The sequence below is a fragment of the Somniosus microcephalus genome, chromosome 14, assembly GCF_052327205.1.
Source record: "Somniosus microcephalus isolate GS21.2 chromosome 14, FLI_Smic_1.0, whole genome shotgun sequence".
Classification (NCBI taxonomy): Eukaryota; Metazoa; Chordata; class Chondrichthyes; order Squaliformes; family Somniosidae; genus Somniosus; species Somniosus microcephalus.
The window spans coordinates 85068397-85092026 of record NC_141000.1 but is presented as its reverse complement, the minus strand read 5'-3'; the positions used below and the strand labels follow the sequence as shown (position 1 = coordinate 85092026).

The following is a 23630-nucleotide window of genomic DNA, read 5'->3' as shown; positions in this document are numbered from 1 at the left end:
GTTATTGTTTACGGACAGTCCAAGCAAACTCCACATATCACATGATTAGGTTTGACCAGAGAGTGCTAAATCTGTCTGCAGGTAGAACTAGGCTATACTGAATAACTTAATTTGATCCTGTCCTTTATTTGTTATTTACCATCTATACTGCAAAACAATCTAGCTATATGGACAAAACATCTTTGTGTTTTTAAAGTAAACACTTTTATAGGTTTCTCCCAAAAATGTTACATTATCTGCCTAAATCATACTTGTAATGTAAACATATGCTGCTTGATTCTTTTGCTTGTAACATTTTTTTATAGTTCAATCGCCTTTGCTTTCTCCTGTTTGGTTCTCAAATATTTACAAGTTTTTCATTTTCTCTGCTCATTTCTCAACTACTGCCTTCAGTCACCCTAAGTAAGTGCGCCTTTCTCTTGTGCCTCTGTTTCTTTGGGTTAGTGTGCTTTTACTATCCACCTTCTATTCTCTCTCAATTGTGAAAGTCTAGTGTGTTTAATATTTCTGTTTGTAAGCAAATCTAGTGCATTTTTAAATATATGTTTAAAAATGAGCTATAGAACTGAATATCTGTGTGGAAACTAATAATCAGCTTTTCAGTGGTGCAACATTTACTTTACAATCAGCTTGATCTTTGTAACTGCTCTTGGCTTCTTGCCACTGGTTTTATAACTCATTGTAGCTTTGTACTCTAAGTAGCAGGAATGTAGTGGAACTTAGACAAGGGAATGCGACAATGCTTTTAAATTTGACATTTGTTTATGTTTTAGGAGAAGGAGGGGCCGTAGTATGATGCCATCTTCCCGGCTGGCTGTGATGGCCGATGGAAAGACTGATAAAGGGCTGCCATTTGCTGTCAGTATAAGACACGCTTTTGTCCCATTCTCAGGTAATTTGGATTCTTTATGTAAAAAAAAAAAAATTGTAATGGTGTGATTGATTCAAAGTCCTTAACAAAAGAAGAGGAGTTTAAAAACTGACCATTTCAGAAGCGCTAGTACAGGTCCTCAGTGAAATGTGGTCAGATAGTCTGTAGCTGAGCTCTGTGAACTCCAGCTTGTAAAAGAACTGTTTTTGCACTGTTAGATCGACAAGTTTGTTTAACTTGAAAGTTTGCAGAAACTTGTTTTATCCACTTTGCCTACCAGTTCAGTTACCTCTTCAGAAAAACTCCAGTGGATTTGTAAGGTATAAGCTGCTGCTTCTCAATCCATGATGTCTGGCCCTTCTGCCTTTGCACTCTTTAGGTGAATGATCTCTCAAAGTTACACTCAAACAATTTCTGCATTTCTTGAATGCAGTTCTGGATTAATATCAGGATTAACAAACTAACCATATCTAATTTATTTTTTCCTTAAAGGTGGCCTCATTCTGGCAGCAGATTACTCCCAGCTGGAGCTACGAATTCTGGCTCATCTCTCCAAGGATAGGAGCCTTATTCAGGTCCTAAACAGTGGGGAAGATGTGTTCAAGAGCATTGCTGCAGAATGGAAAATGGTGGAGCCAGCATCTGTGAGCGACAGACTGCGACAACAAGCCAAGCAGGTCAGCTGACTCTTGCTGAAGAAATTTCAGATATCCTTGGTGCATTATTTCACAACACAAAACATTTCATCTCCCGCTGAAACAGACAGAGTGTAAATCTTCTGTTAAAAGTGTAAAATAGAATGAGTTTGAGTAATGCCATGTCCAGTGTACACTGATCCAGCATACAGAACTGGCAATATGGACATTTTTTCTATTTGCTTTATGTGGCATCACTGTGTCTGCTGCTCCTGTCTCTATAATCACGTTGCTTGAAACCAGTGGAACGTAAATGAATATAATTTTTTAACTCTTACATCAGGGACAAAATTTCTTGGTATTACAGCTGACGTTGCATAAACCACGAGCCCCTGACGCATACCTTATATTTTAAATAATGTTTAATGAACTTGCAAGCTAGGATATCAACACGGGTTCCTCTAGTTATATGAATAAATTACATTAAATAAAGCACCTTGTTATGGCTCACATAAACTCGTGGTTATTGGGTTGTTTTCACTCGTTCATGGGATGTGGGTGTCACTGGCAAGGCCAGCTGTTATTGCCCATCTCTACGTACTCTTGAGAAGGTGGTGATAAGCTGCCTCCTTGAAGTTGCATGACCAGAATTTGCTCATTGTCTCTAGCAAATGGATTCCCAGTGTGTGTGGGTATGTAATATGCATGAATCACTTCAGCAGTACTGTGTAATCGGAATGCACCACTGCTAGAATAGTGAAGATCTGATTTCAACCAGCAAAAATCACTATCTTATTAGGCATTCACGGGCAGTATCTGTAATGACAAGAATGCTTCAAACTGCTGGCGCTTATTAATTTGATGCTCATTAAAACAGTAACTGTAAAAGGGTTGTCAGAAGAGCGGTGGGGCCAATTAGGGACCAAAATGGAGATCTATTGGAGGTGGCAAAGTGTGGCTGAGGTACGAAATGAATACTTTGTATCAGTGTTTACCAAGGAAGAGGACTTTGCCAAAGCTATGAGGAAGTACTGGGATACTGGATGAGATAAAAATAGATAGAGGAGATACTAGAAACGCTGGCAGTACTTAAAGTAGATGTCACCCGGTCCAGATGGGATTCACCCTAGGTTGCTGAGGGAAGCAAGGGTAGAAATTGCGGAGGTGCTGGCCACAATCTTCCAGTCCTCCTTAGATACAGGGGTGGTGCCAAAGGACAGGAGGATTGCAAATGTTACCCTTGTTCAAAAAAGGGGAGAAGGATAAACCTGACAATTACAGGCCAGTCAGGTGGTGGGGAAGCTTTTAGAAACCATAATCCAGGAGAAAATTAACAGCCACTTGGACAAGTATGGACTCATTAAGAGCCAGCACGGATTTGTTGAGGGCAATTTGTGTTTGATTACCTTGATTGAATTTTTTGATGCGGTAGCAGAGAGGGTGGATGAGGGCAGTGCAGTTGATGTGTATATGGACTTTCAAAAGGCGGTTGATTAAGTGCCACCTTTAGCCTTGTTAATTTGATGCTCATTAAAACAATAGTGATTCAGTACCACGTTTAGGCTTGTTAGCAAAATTGAAGTCCATGGGATAAAAGGGGCAGTAGCAGCATGGATACAAAATTGGCTAAGGGATAGAAAACCGAGTTGTGGTGAATGGCTGTTTTTCAGACTGGAGGAAGGTATACAGTAATAAAAACAGAAAATGCTGGAAATACTCAGCAGGTCAGGCCGCATCTGTGGAGAGAGAAAGAGTTAACGTTTCAGGTCGATGATCTTTCGTCAGAACTGGAAAAAGTTAAAGATGTAACAGATTTTAAGCACGTGCAGGGGCAGGGAAAGGGGGGAGGGGAGGAAAGAACAAAAGGGAAGGTCTGTGATAGGCTGGAAGGCAGGAGAGATTAAATGACCAAAGATATGATAGTATAAAGCAAAAGGAGATGGTAATGGGACAAGTTAAGAAACAAATGATGAATCTAGAAGAGGTGTAAATGAGAATGGCAGAATCATCAACAACTGCCATGTGAAAAAATAGGGGCCGAGGTTATGGTCTGAAATTGTTGAACTCGATGTTGAGTCCAGAAGTCTGTAAAGTAAGGAGGTATACAGTGATGTTCCTCAGGGTTCAGTAGTAGGACCACTGCTGTTTTTGATGCAGATTAATGACTTGGACTTAGGGGTACAGGGCACAATTTTGAAATTTGCAGATGACACGAAGGGTATAGATTGAGTAAATAAAGAGAAACTGTTTCCAGCATGCACAGATTTAAGGCGATTGGCAAAAGAACCAGGGGCAACATGAGGAAAAACTTTTTTACGCAACTGGCATGCACTGCCTGATAGGGCGGTGGATACAGATTCAATAGCCTTCAAAAGGGAATTGGATAAATACTTGAAGGAGAAAAAATTGCAGGGGTATGAGGAAAGAGCGGGGGAGCGGGACTAACTGGATTGCTCTTCTAAAGAGCTGGCGCAGACTTGATGGGCCAAATGGCGGCCTCTTGTGCTGTACTATTCTATGATTCATTATTTCTTTTCATTAAAACAGGTTACTAGCATGTAGAATCCACTATTTATGATCAATGAATTGCTTTAGGTGGTATATGCATTTTGTGAGTTGTGATCAGGAAAGCACTCTATGCTAGTTTGTGTAAACGTCACCTCTGTTGTGTGCCCTCCTATAGTGATTTACTGCTGCCCCCTGAACTCTAATGTGCAGGCATCCTTTCTCCTTTAGATCTGTTATGGTATAATTTATGGAATTGGGGCCAAATCTCTTGGTGAGCAAATGGGCCTGGATGAGAATGATGCGGGTTGTTACCTAGAAACATTCAAATCGCGATATAAAGGTAAGGAAACCTTCATTTATCCTTTCACTGGTTGGTTTTGAAGAGAATAGAAGAATTTTAAATGAGCTTGTTTTCTGTGTGAGCAAAAGAAATGCACAATGGGGAAGAGCCCAGGAGCGAAGAGGATTTTTATCATTTGTGACTTGTACAGGTCTTCCTGAGGAAGAAAGAAAGGAAAACCAAGAGAATAAGTCAAACCACCCAAGTCTTGCAGATCTCTGAGTTGTGCGTCAGTCAGTAGCTTTGAAAGAGAATGGGGAAGAAAACCTTCTTAAAAGAAACAGACCAAAGTAAAATGAAGCTTTTCTTCAGTTGGGGGAATAACTGTGGACAAGACTTTAATTCCAGCATATAAAGGTTCTGTTCCTTAATTTAAAAAAAAAGCGCCTTTATTAACATTTTTAAATTAACCGGTTTCCACAGGGATTCAGACATTTCTACGGGAAACAGTAAAAAAATGTCAGGAAAATGGATTTGTTCAAACAATTCTTGGCCGGAAACGGTACCTTCCAGCAATAAAGGATCCCAATCCTCACATTAAAGCTCACGTATGTATTGCAGTTTACAGAGTCTGTCTCCATGGTTGTGTGGTCAAATACTGTTCAATGGTGGCCAGTTTGTAACAAACTTACTCCTGTTATGGGAGTTTCTGTGCAGAACACCATCGTAAAACTACTAGACTGAGACTTTTTATTTTTGTTTGCAGTTTTGCATTATATTATAGTGTTTGCTTTAATATGCCATGCAAAATGCTTCCTGTTGTGCTGTGTTTCGCTGAGGCTATTGTGTGGATTTTTATGGTAACTTTTTTAGTTTACTTCATATGGAATAAAAAATGCACAGAAAATATTATAAGAATACCAAGAATGTTATAACTGTATGCAAACAGAGAAGGTGTACAGTTTGGATTATAATTGTGATTTTAAAAAAAATCTAGTAGTAACAGGAAGTTTCAGTTCTAAGTAATGCTTTCATTTTTGGTCTGATTTTGCAAGTGTTTGGCTTTCCTCTCCTGATATGGATGATATAATTGTATCTTCTCTAATTGCTGGTGCCCAGTAATTCAATGGCTTCCCACATCTTCACCTGTTACAGGAAAACTCTTTATCTTTTTGGTTAGGCCAATTAGAGTGAGAGTCAAATGTCATGGCTTCTGTTCCCTTCCCTAAGAACTCTCACTGACAAAGCTGTACCTGTGAATTGAAAAGGTCTTGGGTATGAGATTGGTACTAAGTTTTGACAGGGACCTTTCTGTTTATATAAAAAAAAAAAAAAAAAAAAAAAAAAAATATTGGTCTGTAACCATATGAACTATGCAAAACCAGCTTCCAGTGTCCACAGTCTGTCTCCTGCCACCAAATAAGGAGCATACTTGCTTTTACTGCTTACTAATTGGCTGAGGAACATAGGAACAGGAGTAGGCCATTCAGCCCCTCAAGCCTGTTCCGCCATTCAATGAGATCGGCGACCTAAATCCACATACCTGCCTTGTCCCATATCCCTTAATACCTTTGGTTAACAAAAATCGATCAATCTCAGATTTTAAATTAACAATTGATCTAGCATCAATTGCCGTTTGTGGAAGTGAGTTCCAAACTTCTACCACCCTTTGTGTGTAGAAGTGTTTCCTAATTTCACTCCTGAAAGGTCTGGCTCTAATTTTTAGGCTATGCCCCCAGTCCCAGACTCCCCATTAGACAGCATTATGAAAGAAGCTACCCTTTGGTGCATTTATACTTCAAGTTTAGTGTCGACTTGCAGTGTAAATCCAGAGTCAAGGCCCAACCTGACTGGCGTGCAATGGAATAAGTCTACCTGGAGGAGTGAATCGTGCATTGATTGGGTTTGATATTGCATGGAGTATATATCCAGTGCAGTGTCAAACCTGGCTTACAAAGTGCTTGGCATATGTTAGACTCTCTAACCACTTTTTAAAATTACCTGACAAGGGACATGGTGAAAAACAAGTGGCATCCTAAGTAAATAGATTTAAACATTCTCCACGAATGATGATAAATGTCTATTATGATTTCAAAGATGATGCTGGATGTAATTGCCCCAAGGAACTTGTGCTGTTAGTTATCAGTATAAAGGCAATACCTTGTTTCACAGCTAAGTACAAGTGAGGCTTTAGCCACGTGAACTTAATTATCACCCCAACATGCTCTGGGCTACTGATCGGGCATGTATTCCCACATTTCAATCAAAATTCATTGGCTTCCAGCATGCACGTGAAATCCAGAGCCATATGTAGATCTACAAATGACACCAGAACTGTGAAGGTACATTGACAACTAGTTATCACAGATATTTTGCAAACTCCCTCTGAAATCAGCACAGTGATTTCTAGAAACTGGAATTTGCTTTGTAGATAATATTTTCTCAATTTCAAGCAGTTTCTTGTGTGTGATTATACAACATACCTAGTAATAAAAGTAAAGTGGACTGGAAACAGCTACTTGAAGGTAAATCAGTGTCAGAGCAGTGGGAGGCATTTTCCCACAAAGAAAAAAGATGGAACTCCCAAATCTAGAGCCCCCTGGATGTCAAGAGGCATACAGGGTAGGGTAAGGCAAAAAAGGGAAGCTTACATCAGGTACAGAGAGCTAAATACTGCAGAAAGCTTAGAGGAGTACAGAAAGTGCAGGGATGAAATTAAAAAGGAAATTAGGAAAGCAAAGAGAGAGCATGAAAAAATATTGGCAAGTAACATCAAGGAAAACCCAAAGATGTTTTATAAATACACAAAGAGCCAAAGGATAACTAAAGAAAGAGTAGGGCCTATTAGAGACCAAAAAGGTAACCTGTGTGTGGAGGCAGAAGACGTGGGTATGGTTCTTAATGAATATTTTGTGTCTGTCTTCACAAAAGAGAGGGACGATGCAGACATTATAGTTCAGGAAGAGGAGTGTGAAATATTAAATGAGATAAACATAGTGAGAGAGGAAGTATTAAGTGGTTTAGCTTCTTTGAAAGTAGATAAATCGCCAGGCCCGGATGAAATGTATCCCAGGCTGTTGAGAAGCAAGGGAGGAAATAGTGGAGGCTCTGACCATCATGTTCCAATCCTCTCTGGCTATAGGTGTGGTGCTGGAGGACTGCTAACGTTGTACCATTGTTTAAAAAGGGAGAATGGGATAGACCAAGTAATTACAGGCCAGTCAGCCTAACCTCGGTGGTGGGCAAATTATTGTAAAAAAAAATTCTGAGGGACAGTATTAATCATCATTTAGAAAGGCACGGATTAACCAAGGACAGTCAGCATGGATTTGTTGAGGGAAGGTCGTGTCTGACTAACTTGATTGAATTTTTTGAAGAGGTAATAGGAGGGTTGATGAGGGTAGCGCGTTTGATGTAGTATACATAGATTTTAGCAAGGCTTTTGACAAGGTCCCACGTGCAGGTTGGTCAGAAAAGTAAAAGCCCATGGGATCCAAGGGAAAGTGGCAAGTTGGATCCAAAATTGGCTCAGTGGCAGGAAAGAAAGGGTAATGGTCGACGGGTGCTTTTGTGACCGGAAGGCTTTTTCCAGTGGGGTTCTGCAGGGCTCAGTACTGGGTCTTTTGCTTTTTGTGGTATATATCGATGATTTAGACTTCAGTGTAGGGGGGGGGCATGATTAAGAAGTTTGCAGATGATACTAAAATTGGCCATGTGATTGATAGTGAGGAAGAAATCTGTAGACTGCAGGAAGATATCAGTGGACTGATCAGGTGGGCAGAAAAGTGGCAAATGGAATTCAATCTGGAGAAGTGTGAGATAATGTATTTGGGGAGGGCTAACAAGGCAAAGAATTACACAATAAATGGTAGGATACTGAGAAGTGTAGAGGAACAGACACCTTGGCATGCATGGCCACAGCTCCCTGAAGGTAGCAGGACAGGAAGGTAAGGTGGTTAAGAAGGCATACGGGATACTTTCCTTTATTAGCCGAGGCATAGAATCTAAGAGCAGGGAGGTTATGCTTGAACTGTATAAAACACTAGTTAGGCCACAGCTAGAGTACTGCGTACAGTTCTGGTCACCACATTACCCTCTCTAGTGCAATCACATCTTTCCTGTACAGAGATTTACGAGGATGTTGCCAGGACTGGAGAACTTTAGCTGTGAGGAAAGATTGGATAGGCTGGGTTGTTTTCTTTGGAACAGAGAAGGCTGAGGGGAGACTTCATTGAGGTGTATAAAATTATGAGGGGCCTAGATAGAGTGGATAGGAAGAACCTATTTCCCTTAGCAGATAGGTCAATAATCAGGGGGCATGGATTTAAAGTAATTGGTAGAAGGATTAGAGGGGAGTTGAGGAGAACATTTTTCAACCAGAGGGACCAAGAGCTGGAAAGTGGGATTAGGCTGGATAGCTCTTTCTCGGCCGGCATAGACACAATGGGCCGAATGGCGGCCTTCTGTGCCATAAATTTCTATGATTCTATAATACATTTATTCAAATCTAAAACCAAGCTGTTTATTTCGAATTGTTTTGTTGTACTTTGTATGGCACAACTATCATAATATTTTCCTGAATGTCAACAGGACACCAGCTGGTTGAAATCCAAACTGGAAAGCACCTTTTTAATAGTTAAGTTTTGTACACAAATCCCCATGGCCTTTCAGCAATACCCCTGCTCATTGCTGCATGTGAGCTTGTAATCTAAACAGTCATAGAGTTATACAGCACAGAAAGAGGCCCTTCGGCCCATCGTGTCTGCACCGGCCATCAAGCCCTGTCTATTCTAATCCCATTTTCCAGCACTTGGGCCATAGCCTTGTATGCTATGGCATTTCAAGTGCTCATCTAAATGCTTCTTGAATGTTGAGGGTTCCTGCCTCTACCACCCTTTCAGGCAGTGAGTTCCAGATTCCAACCACCCTCTGGGTGAAAAAGTTTTTCCTCAAATCCCCTCTAAACCTCCTGTCCCTTACCTTGAAACTATGCCCCCTGGTTATTGACCCCTCTACTAAGGGGAAAAGTTCCTTTCTATCTACCCTATCTATGCCCCTCATAATTTAGTACACCTCAATCAGGTCCCCCTTCAGCCTTCTCTGCTCTAAGGAAAACAACCCCAGCCTGTCCAGTCTCTCTTCATAGCTGAAACGCTCCAGCCCAGGTAACATCCTGGTGAATCTCCTCTGCACTCTCTCCAATGCAATCACATCCTTCCTATAGTGTGGCGACCAGAACTGCACACAGTATTCCAGCTGTGGCCTAACTAGCATTTTGTACAGCTCCAACATAACCTCCCTGCTCTTATATTCTATGCCTAGGCTAATGAAGGCAAGTATCCCATATGCCTTCTTAACCACCTTTATCTACCTGTCCTGCTGCCTTCAAGGATCTATGTACATACACACCAAGGATCCTCTGTCCTTCCTAGGGTCCTACCATTCATTGTGTATACCCTTGCCTTGTTAGTCCTCCCAAAATGCATCACCTCACACTTTTCAGGGTTAAATTCCATTTGCCACTGTTCTGCCCATCTGACCAACCCGTCTATATCGTCCTGTAGTCTGAGGCTTCCCTCCTCGCTATTTACCACTCCATCAATTTTCGTGTCATCTGCGAACTTACTGATCATACCTCCTACATTCATATCTAAATCATTAATGTGCACTACAAACAGCAAGGGACCCAGATCCGATCCCTGCGGTACACCACTGGACACTGGCTTCCAGTCACAAAAACAACCTTCGGGCATCACCCTCTGCCTCCTGCCACTAAGCCAATTTTGGATCCAATGTGCCAAATTGCCCTGGATCCCATGGGCTCTTATCTTCTTGACCAGTCTCCCATGTGGGACTTTGTCAAAAGCCTTACTGAAGTCCATGTAGACTACATCAACTGCACTACCCTCATCTACACACCTAGTCACCCCCTCAAAAAATTCAATCAAATTGGTTAGACATGATCTCCCGCTGACAAAGCTATGCTGACTATCCTTGATTAATCCTTGCCTCTCCAAGTGGGGACTAATTCTGTCCCTCAAAATTTTTTCCAATAATTTCCCTACCACTGATGTTAGGCTCACTGGCCTGTAATTCCCTGGTTTATCCCTACTACCCTTCTTGAATAATGGTACTACGTTAGCTGTCCTCCAGTCCTCTGGCACCTCCTATGTGGCCAGAGAGGTTCTGAAAATGTGTGTCAGAGCCCCTGCAATCTCCTCCCTTGCCTCACACAGCAGCCTGGGATGCATCTCTTCTGGGCCTGGGGATTTATCCACTTTTAAGCCCGCTAAAACCGCTAGTACCTCCTCCCTCTCAATGCTAATTTGTTCAAGTATATCACAATCCCCCTGCCTGATTTCTATGCCTACATCGTCCTTCTCCAAAGTGAACACAGATGCAAAATATTCATTTAAAACCTCACCTACATCTTCCGGCTCTACACACAGATTGCCACGTTGGTCCCTAATGGGCCCTACTCTTTCCCCGGTTACCCTCTTGCCCTTAATATACTTATAAAACACCTTGGGATTTTCCTTTATTTTGCCCGCCAGTGTTTTTTCATGCCCCCTCTTTGCTCTCCTAATTTCTTTTTTTTAAGTACCCCCCTGCACTTTCTATACTCCTCTAGGGCTTCTACTGTTTTTAGTCCTTTGTATCTGCCAAAAGCATCCCTTTTTTTCCTAATCCATTCTTGTATATCCCTTGACATCCAATGTTCCCTGGACTTGTTGGTCCCACCCTTAACCTTTACAGGAACATGTTTGCACTGTACACTCTCTATTTCCTTTCTGAATGACTCCCACTGCTCTGATGTGGATTTTCCTACAAATAGCTGATCCCAGTCCACTTTGGCCAGATCCTGCCTTATCATATTAAAATCGGCCTACCCCCAATTTAGAACCTTTATATCCGGTCCATCTTTGTCCTTTTCCATGACTACCTTAAATCTCACCGAATTATGGTCATTGTCACCAAAATGCTCTCCTACAGACACTTCTACCATTGCCCGGCTACATTCCCTAGAATTAGGTCCAGTACCGCTCCCTCTCTTGTAGGACTTTCTACATGCCGGCTCAAAAAGCTCTCCTAGATGCACTTTAAGAATTCCACACCTTCTAAGCCTTTCACACTCTGACTATCCCAGTTAATATTGGGGAAGTTGAAATCCCCTACTATTATTACTTATTTCTACACTTGAGATTTGCCTACATATCTGTTCCTCTATCTCCCCCTGACTTTTTGGGGGCCTATAGTACACTCCCAGCAAAGTACTTGCCCCCCTTTTTGTCTTTAAGTTCTACCCATATGGCCTCATTAGAGGAACCTGCTAAGATATCCTCCCTCTGCCTCGCCTGAAGATTCTATACCCTGGAATATTGAGCTGCCAGTCCTGCCCCTCCCTCAACCGTGTCTCTGTGACAGCAACAATATCATACTCCCATGTGTTCATCAACACCTTCAATTCATCTGCCTTACTTGCAAAACTCCTTGCATTAAAATAAATGCCATCCAGCCTTGCCATACTCCCTTGTGCTGTTACATATTTGCTCTGTCTTCCAGAGTGACTTTTTTCCTCTATATTTGGCTGTGCATCACCCCCTACTATAGCTCCACTCCGTATCCCATCCCCCTGCCAAGTTAGTTTAAACCCCCCCCCCCCACAACAGTACTAGCAAACCTCCCTGCAAGGATGTTGGTCCCGTTCCGGTTCAGGTGCAAAGCGTCCGACTTGTACAGGTCCCACCTTCCCCAGAAACAGACCCAGTGATCCAGGAAACTAAGCCCTCTCTCCTGCACCAACTCTAGCCACGCATTCATCTGCTCTATCCTCCTATTCCTATACTCACTAGCATGTGGCACTGGGAGTAATCCAGAGATTACAACCTTTGAGGTCCTGCTTTTTAATCTGCTACCTATCTCCCTAAATTCTTGTTGCAGGACCTCATCCCTCTTTCTAACTATGTTGTTGGTACCAATGTGAACCATCTGACTGTTCGCCCTCCCCCTTAAGAATGCCCTGCAGCCGTTCAGTGACATCCTTGACCCTGGCACCAGGGAGGCAACATACCATCCTGGAGTCACTTCTGCGGCTGCAGAAACGCTTGTCTGCACCCCTCACTATTGAGTCTCCTGCCACTATTGCCCTTCCACTCTTACTCCTCCCCCCTTGTGCAGCTGAGCCACCCACAGTGCCGTGAACTTGGCTCTGGCTGCACTCCCCAGAGGAACCGTCACTTTCTCCATTTTCCAACACAGAAAAACAGTTGTTGAGTGAGATGCACTCTGGGCTTTCCTGACTGCCCCCCCTTCTTCTGACTGGTGATCTCCCATTCCCTCTCTGACTGCACTTTCTTAAGCTGCGGGGTGACCACGTCTAAAAACGTGCTATCCACGTAACTCTCAGCCTCGTGGATACACCGCAGTGCCTCCAGCTGACGCTCGAGCTCCGAAAACCGGATCTCAAGTTGGCCAAACCGTTGGCACTTACTGCACATGTGGTCACCCTGACTGCAAGAAGCGTCTAGGAATTCCAACATGCTGCAGGCCGTGCAACGCACGAGACTGAGGTCCCCTGCCATACTTTTAATTAAAAAACTCTTACCTCAAATTTAAACTCTCGGATTCTCGCTCTCCCGAACTACCTCACTAGTCATCTATGGGTACTCACAGATTCTCATTTTGGTTATTATATCCCAACAGGCCCAACGTCAAGCAGTGAACACCACTGTACAAGGATCAGCGGCTGATCTGGTAAAAATGGCTACCGTTAATATTCAGAAACGATTCGAAGAAACCTTCCCCTCTAGTGCCAAATCTCATGGTCATTGGAAGCGTATGTTTCAGGGCGACCAAAGATTGGGTGAGGGCCAAGTTTTATCTTTTATTTCTCTTTCTTTTCCCTTCTGCTCATAGGAACAGTGAGCATTCTGTGGACATTTCCATGACTCCAGCCCCAGTGTTGCAGTCTGTTACTGGACTGATGGTGATATACTTGTTGTAGGATCCTGATGGCTTTTCAGTTTAATTTTATCCTGAGGTGATAAACTCTATTCCCGGAGGATGCCATAGCAATGCAGCTGACTCCATTCCTCACAATCATAGTTTAAGTTTGTCAGATATGGGACTGCAATTTATGATTTCTAGGATAAGAAATAAGCATCATAATTTTACTGCACATGCTTATTGCCTTTTGTTGCCTCCCTGCTTATGCTGTTGTCCTGTGACTAACTGTTGCTTCACTGGGTTCATAAGACCTTAACTCCTTTAAACTACAATTACACGTTATTTTTCTCCGGAGTGAATCAGACTCTGATCAGGTCATGAGGCTGTGAGGAGATTGTGATCAAATTGACCACCTCATTTTGCATGAACCACAAATTCCAGCTGCTCCCAGCCATGCAAACTGCAATTTGGATAGAAACTACAGCTGAAGCCCAGTTCTTGTCAGTTCAGCTGAGGTTGCCAGCATGATGCTGTGCTATCATTTCATCACATGGCAGATGTTGTGCATCACATGAGCTCCTTATTCTGGCCAGAGCTGTGCTGCAGTAGAGAGGCAGCAGAGCCTTGTCTTGGCATGGAGACAAGCCAGGATAAGTTGAGGAGACTGATTTAATGTATAAGTGATTATAATCTTTACATGGATTATATTTCAGACTTGTGAAAATATTTGTTTAATTTACATTATTAAGAGAATTCACTCGCTGTGTAAGGGAATGTGCTGCCTCCATTCACTCCCTACTAGTAGTTCAGAGGAGCGTGACTGTGGCAGTATTCCCTTCTAAGCAATTACCTGCAATTATTAATCTGCAGTGATATTGTACTAGTTTTTCCTTATTGAAAGAATAAACTAAGGCTTTGTGACATCAAAAGCTTCTAGGAGCCTAAGGCAGCTGCAAAATCCCCCATAATTTTGGCTATACTTTGTTTCAGCATTTAACTGAATCTTCAGCCTTCTAAAACTTTTTTTTCCTTGGAGGTCTGCTGCAGTAGTGACTTAATAAAATTCCAGGTACATTGGTGAGTGGGGAATGTGGCTGAGTGCTCGGTATTTGATGGGTGGGGGATGGGAAATAGTTACGCACCTGTTAATTTTACCCAAATCTCCTCGTCATATATAAAACCACTCACCACACCAGTGACACTGATGTAAAGAACACCATGAGCACCAATCAAAATGGCTGCAGTTCTTGCCTATGTTCCTTAGCATTAGAGTAAATTATATGAAATTAAAGATTTGCCTGATATACTCTCCCATAAAATTCAGATTGAATTTGGAGTCTAAATGAATGAACCTGATCCCTATTATTTTCTAGTATTGTAGGTACATTTGATGACACTTCTGTGGTAAACCACTGTTTGTATTCCTGTTTGTCCTGTTTGTATTCCACTGTGTACATGCCTGGACATGCCTCGGCTGACTCCTCCCACAGGTCCTAGTATAAAGGTGACTGCTCCCCAGCCCTTAGTATCATGGACCGGTCGACCACGCGAGGCAGACCTCCATTCTGTTGTTAATAAAAGCCTTTGGTTACTCTTCTAACTCTCAGTCTTTTATGAGTAATTGATAGCGCATCAATTTTATTAACAACATTTTTATAATGGAGAAGATCCTCACACCAGCATGCCTGGACTTAGATCATCGGGAGGCGGACTCATCCACCAAGTTTACTCACTGGCTTAAGTGTTTCGAAAAATTCCTGACCGCCTCCGAAGCAATCAAATCGGACGAGGACAAACTGGATGTCCTGACCTCCAAAGTGAACCACCGAGTGTACTCGGTCATCCAAGACGCGACCTCGTACGCGGACGCTATCAAGCTCCTCAAGGACCAGTACACGCGCCCAGTGAACGAAGTGTACGCCAGGCACCTCCTGGGGAGTCGTAAACAACAACCTGGGGAATCGACCGTGGAATACCTTCAGGCACTGTCTGTGCTTGGCCGGGCCTGTGGTTGTAAGGATGTAAAGGCCGCCGTGTACACAGAGGAACTTATCCGGGACGCTTTTGTAGCGGGCCACAGATCCAATTACACTCGACAGCGACTGTTGGAGCAGAGTAACCTCGACCTCAACAAGGCCTCTGAACTCGCACTATCGTTGGATGCAGCCTACCAGGGCATGGATGCCTACTCCTCTGCACCGTGGACGCCGCGGGGAATGACAGCCTGGGACACGGGGCCAGGCAAAACACCCCAGAGCGCGCTGCCCGGCGAAAAACGCGATCTGCTCGGGCTGCGGGAAGAAGGGACACTACGCTAGCGTCTGCAGGGCCAAAGCCACCCCGAACCCCAGCAGCGCCGCGTGTGGGCCATGCGGGCCGCCATCTTGGACCTCTCCGGCCATGTGCGAATCACCGGTACAGCAGCCATTTTGGAGGCCTCCAGCCACATGGGGATCATGGACGCTGCCATCTTGGATGACAGCCGGGACGCAGCAGGCCCCCGACACCGCCTCATCTGATACCCGCAGCGACACACCGACCCCTACGCTGGCATCCGTTACACTGGACCAAGCGAGACCGCACCAACTGGCCAGTTCCACAATGGACATTAAGGTAAATGGTCACGATACAATCTGCCTTTTTGACTCTGGGAGCACGGAGAGCTTCATCCACCCCGACACGGTGCGGCGTTGCTCTCTCCCAGTCCTGCCTGCGCAACAGCGGATTTCTATGGCCTCCGAGTCCCAGTCGGCGGACATCGGCGGCTACTGCGTGGTGACACTCGTAGTAGACGGGACCGTGTACGATCATTTTAAACTTCTGGTCCTGCCTGACCTCTGCGCTGCCGTCCTGCTGGGGTTAGATTTTCAGTGCCACCTTAAAAGTGTTACGATGGCGTACGGTGGACCCCTACCCCCACTCACAGTCCGCAGCCAGCAGCTTCCAAACTGCCCGCCGCGCACCAGGTGCAACCTCTCCACACTCAGTCACCCCCCCCCAACTGTTTGCTAACCTCACCCCCGACTGTAAGCCCATCGCCACAAAGAGCAGGCGATACAGTGCCGGGGACAGGGTTTTCATTAAAACCGAAGTGGAGCGGCTCCTGAAAGAAGGGATTATTGAGGGCAGCACCAGCCCCTGGCGAGCCCAGGTTGTGGTCGTTAAGACCGGCGAGAAGCAGCGCCTGGTCATCGACTACAGCCAGACAATAAATCGCTACACCCTGCTGGACGCCTACCCACTCCCCCGTATAGCTGATATGGTCAACCAGATCGCGCAGTACCGCGTCTTCTCGACCATTGACCTGAAATCAGCGTACCACCAGCTCCCCATCCGCCCTGAGGACCGCCAGTACACTGCCTTTGAGGCAAACGGCCGCCTCTATCACTTCCTTAGGGTTCCCTTTGGCGTCACCAACGGGGTCTCCGTCTTCCAAAGGGAGATGGACCGGATGGTAGATCAAAATGCGTTGCAGGCCACTTTCCCATATCTGGACAATGTGACCATCTGCGGCCGTGACTTGCAGGACCATGACGCAAACCTCGAAAAATTCCTCTGCACCGCCCAACTCCTAAACCTGACATATAACAAGGAGAAGTGCATATTCCGCACAAACCGCCTCGCCATCCTTGGCTGTGTTGTGGAACACGGAGTCATCGGCCCCGACCCCGACCGGATGCGTCCCCTTATGGAACTTCCACTGCCCCAAGGCCCTGAAGAGGTGCCTAGGGTTTTTCTCCTATTACGCCCAGTGGGTCCCCTACTATGCGGACAAGGCCCGTCTGCTGATCAAGTCCACCTCTTTTCCCTTGACGGCAGAGGCCCGCTTAGCCTTCCACCGTATCAAGGAGGACATTGCCAAAGCCACCATGCACGCAGTGGACGAATCCATCCCCTTCCAGGTGGAAAGCGACGCGTCTGACTTTGCCCTGGCCGCTACCCTCAATCAGGCGGGGAGACCCGTGGCCTTCTTTTCACGAACCCTCCAAGGCCCGGAGACCAGACACACCGCTGTTGAGAAGGAGGCCCAGGCGATTGTGGAGGCTGTGCGTCATTGGAGGCACTACCTGGCCGGAAAACGATTTACCCTGCTCACTGACCAGCGTTCAGTTGCTTTTATGTTTAACAACAAGCAGAGGGGCAAAATCAAAAATGACAAGATCTTGAGGTGGAGAATCGAACTTTCCACCTACAACTACGAGATCTTGTACCGGCCCGGGAAGCTAAATGAACCCCCGGATGCGCTATCGCGTGGCACCTGCGCCAGTGCGCAGATCGATAGACTGCGGGCCCTCCACAATGACCTCTGCCACCCGGGGGTCACCAGGTTCTTCCACTTCATCAAGGCCCGCAACCTGCCTTACTCTATTGAGGAGGTCAGGACCATGACCAGGAACTGCCAAGTCTGCGCTGAGTGCAAACCGCACTTTTATAGACCAGACAGGGCCCACCTGATAAAAGCCACTCGCCCCTTCGAGCGCCTGAGCGTCGATTTTAAAGGGCCTCTCCCCTCCTCCGACCGCAATGTGTACTTCCTCAATATTATTGATGAGTACTCCCGTTTCCCATTCGCCTTCCCCTGCCCGGACATGACCAGTGCCACGGTCATTAAATGTCTGAACAACCTCTTCACCCTGTTCGGCTTCCCCAGCTATATCCATAGCGACCGGGGCTCATCGTTTATGAGCGACGAACTCCGTCAGTACCTGCTAACTAGGGGTATTGCCACAAGCAGGACCACCAGTTACAACCCCCGGGGGAACGGACAGGTGGAAAGAGAAAATGCGACAGTTTGGAAGGCCGTCCTGCTAGCCTTAAAGTCTAGGGGCCTTCCAACCTCCCGCTGGCAGGATGTGCTCCCCGATGCGCTCCACTCTATTCGGTCACTGCTCTGCACTGCCACTAACGCCACCCCTCATGAGAAAATGTTTGTCTTCCCAAGGAAGTCCACATCGGGGACATCGCTACCGCCATGGCTGACGTCCCCAGGGCCGGTCCTACTGAGAAGACACGCGAGGACCCATAAAACGGACCCCCTGGTCGAGAGGGTCGACCTCCTCCACGCCAACCCCCAGTATGCTTACATCGCATACCCGGACGGGCGGGAGGACACAGTCTCCATAAGAGACCTTGCACCCTCGGGGGCCGCAGTAACCCACAACCCACTACCACCCCCCCCCCCCCCCCACGATCCGATATCCAGCCCCAGCAGATGGCAGGCCTGGGCCCCGCTCGACATCTACGAGGACGACACGCCTGTGCCACAGCCTACGCTGGACTCGACGCCGGAAACTTCACTACCCCTGCCGTCGCCACGCAGATCACAGCGGCAGACAAGACCTCCGGAGAGACTCCAATGCACTAACTTTTAATACACTTCACCCCGCCGGACTCAATTTTAAACAAGGGGTGAATGTGGTAAACCAATGTTTGTATTCCTGTTTGTATTCCACTGTGTACATGCCTGGACATGCCTCGGCTGACTCCTCCCACAGGTCCTAGTATAAAGGTGACTGCTCCCCAGCCCTTAGTATCATGGACCGGTCGACCACGCGAGGCAGACCTCCATTCTGTTGTTAATAAAAGCCTTTGGTTACTCTTCTAACTCTCAGTCTTTTATGAGTAATTGATAGCGCATCAACTTCAGACTCTGATCAGGTCATGAGGCTGTGAGGAGATTGTGATCAAATTGAGTGAAGTGTTTTTAATTTGAGAATAACTGATATTTACACCCAAATGTAGATATAAATGAAAGGAAGAAACGGCGAGAAATGTACCGGCCAGATAGTGGAGGTTTTTTCATCTTGCAGCTACATGACGAACTGCTTTATGAAGTTGCAGAGAACGACGTGATACAGGTGGGAATGTGAAGAATTTCCTCACTTACTTGCCTTCTCTCTTTTCTCAAGTAGTGCTCATTTCAGTCTCAAAATATAAATGAACAAAGCCAGAAAACCAGTCAATGGGATTCTGAGTTATGCAATGAATACAAATGCAAGGATGTGATGATGAATCTGTGTAACTCATTAGTTAGGCTGTAGTTGGAGCAGTGTGTACAGTTTTGCACATCCCATTATAGAAAAGCTGTTGGAGCCATGGAAAACGCTGTTAATATAAATTCACTAAGAAGATACCAGGGATAAGTAGATTTAGTTATGTTGAGAAATGCAAAAAAAAAGGGTTGTAATGCAAGGGATTTAAGGGGAGATTTAATAGAAATGTTCACAATTATCAAATAGTAAATAGTGAAAACAAATTTCCACTGGTCTGTAAATTGGTTAAAAAAGGGCATAAATTTAGGATTAATAATGGGAAGGTTAGCAGGATTTTTTTCCACACAATATTAAATGGATGGCTGCACATTAATCACAACACTTAGGAGGGAATTAAAAAAAAAAAAAAAAAAAATTATAAGAAGGTATGGAGAAAGAGTAGGGATATAGATAGCTACGACATGGGGCATCCTGTACCAAAATTTCTGTAGTTAACCTCAGGAATAAGATTGAGTAGATTAGTTCAGAAATGGCACTGGTGGATTTGCAGCTCTGCACCCTATTACTACTTCAATTGCTCCAATTCATCTACGGCTTCAGTCTGGCAACACTTACTTCCAGTGTTTAGAAATAACCTTCCCCCATCCCCACACCATTATTTTTTAGTATACAGAGTATTGGATGTAGATACAGATAATTTGACAGAAAAAGAAGAAATACACGGAGCCGCTGTACTAACAGGAGTAACTACTCAGCCCATGCATTTGGTTCAAGTGCTGAGCCTGAATTGTGACTCCAGATCTCTGCACAAATCTCTGGTAATAGAGCGCGCCAACAACTGAACTCTGAAATGCATTGGATTTTGAGATTTAAATTGGAATCGCTGACGTTGTCCATGAGGAAAAAGTATGGAATATACTTTATCTGTCTCTCAAAATATGAAATTAAATTCAACATAGGCTGTGGTTACTAAAGAAATCAAGTCTGTTTGATCTCTCTTTCCCATGTACAAAATGTTATTAGAGATTGTTTCCACCCCCCCCCCCACCCCCAAACTAAATGGTTTACAGGTGCTCTGAGCTCTGTGGTAGGGAGTAGGTAGGTGGTCTGTGCTGTAGGCAACCAGAAAATCAGTGCTGCAGCTGCTCTGGGATTAGCCAGTGTACAGAGAGTGGAGGTAGTGTCCTATTCTAGTGAAGCAGTTGATTATGTCATGAGGATGCCATCAGAACACCAGTTGAGCTGAATCACCTTAGTGATGTGAGCTTTATTGGAGTATTCTGCAGCACAGGTGCTGAAACCAGTGGAGGGAGAATCTGTGATGTCCTCTGTTTATCTTCTAAACTTTCTCGTATGGATTTAGATTACTGATCAGATTGTGAGTTTTGTTCATTTTTTTCCCACATTCTTCTGCCCTGCCTCAGGTTGCTCAGATAATGAAAAATGAAATGGAAAATGCCATGAAACTGCTGGTGAAACTCTGTGTTAAAGTAAAGATTGGTCCCAGTTGGGGGAACCTTCAAGACTTAGACTTGTAGTGAAGAATTTGCCAGATTTAAATGAATTTCTTGTGTATTTAATTTATACTGTTGGACACATGGCTTATAATTGGTGCTATTTAATATATAACTCAAGAAAATGAAAGATCATTTTGTATTGGTTTATTTAGAATATAATTAATATATCTTTTTAAATAAATCAAATCTGATAAACTTTCAGCTCTTGATAGTGAATTGCTGACATTTGGGTTGGAACATAATACTGATTGGGGTTACCTAAAGCTTTTTTCACTGGGAGTTGGTGGAAATTTTACTCTGCAAAGAATCAATATTTATTATTTGTAAAAATCAAAGTAATTTGAATGTAGTGTTTGGGAATTAATTTAAGGAAGACTATTTTACAGGGAGCTTCTAGAATAAAAGAACTGTCTCTGATGGAGAATTCTCTAATGTTGCAGCTGCTGTCTCGTGGCATCACAAATATTAACTACCTTCAGTGTTTAATTAAATTCAGTAATTTTAAATGAAAAGTAACTTTCATATATACAAGAGGTTAACTTTTTACATCTTGTACAGAGTGGCACCTGAGATATCCATTAGGATACCACTTGTACAGAGTATAATGGCACCTGAGATATCCATTAGGATACCACTTATCTCACTCTTGACTTTGTTGTACAGAATGACAGCTTTGGATAACTGCGGTTCATCTCATTCTTTTAACTGGGAGAGAATATCACGAAACCACTGCTTTGTGGCTGGAGATATGCTTATAAAGCAAGCTGATTGGCAAATTTTTCCCCCTTCAGGTGGATTATTCTGCCATAGTAATTAACTCTATCTACTGACATGATTAAGAATTGGTAAAACTCTGTACCAAGGAACCATAAATTATTTTGAAATAGGGCTATCAGTGACTCGAAAGAGCAGTACTCTGACTGAAAGGTATTATGCCACCAGTTACCCCTGCCTCTCCACAAGTGAAGTTATTCTAAACTGCTAGTGTAGTTATCTACTTCCAGCCATTTAGCAAGAAGCTCAGCTTATGGCAATGAGACTGCGTATAAGATGAATATATTTTGCAATGTAAACTGATTTATTTAGATTGAAGTCAAACACATGCTCTTTAATACACTTGAGATGTCCAGCTGTTAATGCAACATTATTCCTATGAATCAAATCTGTTGAGGTATGATGAATTGTTCTGTACATATTTTTAATCCTTTTTCAAATAAAGATTGCTTTTAAACATGTGAAGATCAGTTTTGTAAAAAATGTTATTGCTGCAGTGTAAACTGAGAAAAGTATTTATTCAAAAACAGTTTAGCTCTAATGGCAATGTAATAAGTTGAACATTTTTGCTGTTCAGCTGTAAATGGTTTCAAACTATGAGAATATATTTGAGTATAATGTTTTACTAGACAGACTTTTTGTTCTGTATTTACCAATAAAGCAAAAACAATGAAACCAAATTTAACAATAATGCTTTATTTGGATTTACACATTGGTTTCTATGGACACATTTTTAAACTAGTGGTAACCCATTTTTCAGAAGATGAGTTCTTTCAGCCCATTTTATTTCATCCTTTCAGAAAACTGACCCAACCATCTTCCCATTACAACATTTAACTTTTTAAAAAGTCCTGCTCTTCCTGGCGACTTGTTTCAGCTGTTGATCATTCTGTGCAAAAAGTGCTTCCTGGTGTCTATCTGTCTACTAAATTTCCCCATCACAACCCTAAACCTGAGCACTTTAAAAAATTGTAAATATCTTCATTTTATTGACAAGGAAGTAACCGTGTGCAACATTTTCTTCAAGCTACAGTACTCGCTCATATGTAAACCTATCTGCCCACCAAGTCCACTGGGTGGGTGTCGTAGATTGGTTCCCAAACCATTCTCTCCCAAAAGCAGACAAAAAAATTGCGAGGCCTCATGTTTTCATTTGCTTTGGGCTAATTAAAGCTGCTCACATGGGATGTGTAATTTGTTTTTTTGTTTTGCATTTGAACTATATATAAAACAAATTAATCACCATGAATGAACACACCTCCTATATGGTGGGACATGAAGGGGGGAAAGTCACGGTGTGAAAGCTGAGCTTTCCTGAAATGCAGCAGAGTGATTTGTAGAGTTTATTTGGTTTGGTATTTCTAGTCAATCTCTTGTGCCAGTGCACCAAGACCAAGTATTCTCTTCAGGGGAAGCAGGAGATAATTGGACCAGGGCACACAGACCTAATTCAGTCCTCATTTCAACATCCTACATTCTGTCCTTGTTTTTGTAATACTTTATTTATAGTTAAATAGCAAAACTTATGAAAATTTGGGATGCAGAGAGGTAGATTAATTATAATTGACAAATTTAAATGGAAAAAGTTGACATGGGAAGTAAGATTTTGGAGATAGGCAATGCATGCTGCTGTAAGATTTTAATACATTATAGCATTGTATGAAAACTCAATGTGCTCAAATTCCTCTCTATATTGACAGTGTTTACCCATTTATTTTAAATGGGTGGCTTGTTAGGCCACTTCAGATGGCATTAAGAGTCAACCTCATAGTGTGGGACTGAAGTCCCATGTAGGCCACACTTGGCGCAGTCTCTGTTCCCTGAAGGACATTTGCAAACCAGTTGGATTTTTCCAACAATCTGCAATCTTTCGTGGTTATTTTTTCCCCTTGAGCTAGCTCACAAACTGATTTATTGAATTAAATTTCATAACCTGCCATGAGATTTGAAGTCTCAATCTCTCGGTTGTTAGTCCAGTACCATAACCACTAGGCTACTGTACCTGAAATTCTCTACTTCAATCTGCTTCACTGCTTATTCTTTGAAGGCATGTGTGCTGCAAAATCCAAGTTCACACAGGTATGTTGTGAGTAGGGAAATCTACAT

General features: G+C 43.6%; 1 protein-coding gene across 1 annotated transcript in view; it reads left to right on the top strand.

The window, feature by feature from the left end:
- polq (polymerase (DNA directed), theta) overlaps positions 1–22745 on the top strand; it is a 90488-nt gene extending 67743 nt beyond the window's left edge. Inside the window, exons 26-32 of the mRNA XM_086006838.1 lie at positions 774–892; positions 1364–1548; positions 4243–4354; positions 4778–4902; positions 12998–13157; positions 18983–19098; positions 20658–22745. Coding sequence (XP_085862964.1) covers positions 774–892; positions 1364–1548; positions 4243–4354; positions 4778–4902; positions 12998–13157; positions 18983–19098; positions 20658–20771 — 931 coding nt within the window. The 3' untranslated portion in view covers positions 20772–22745. The remainder of the gene's footprint in view (positions 1–773; positions 893–1363; positions 1549–4242; positions 4355–4777; positions 4903–12997; positions 13158–18982; positions 19099–20657) is intronic.
- Positions 22746–23630: the final 885 nt, after the last annotated feature.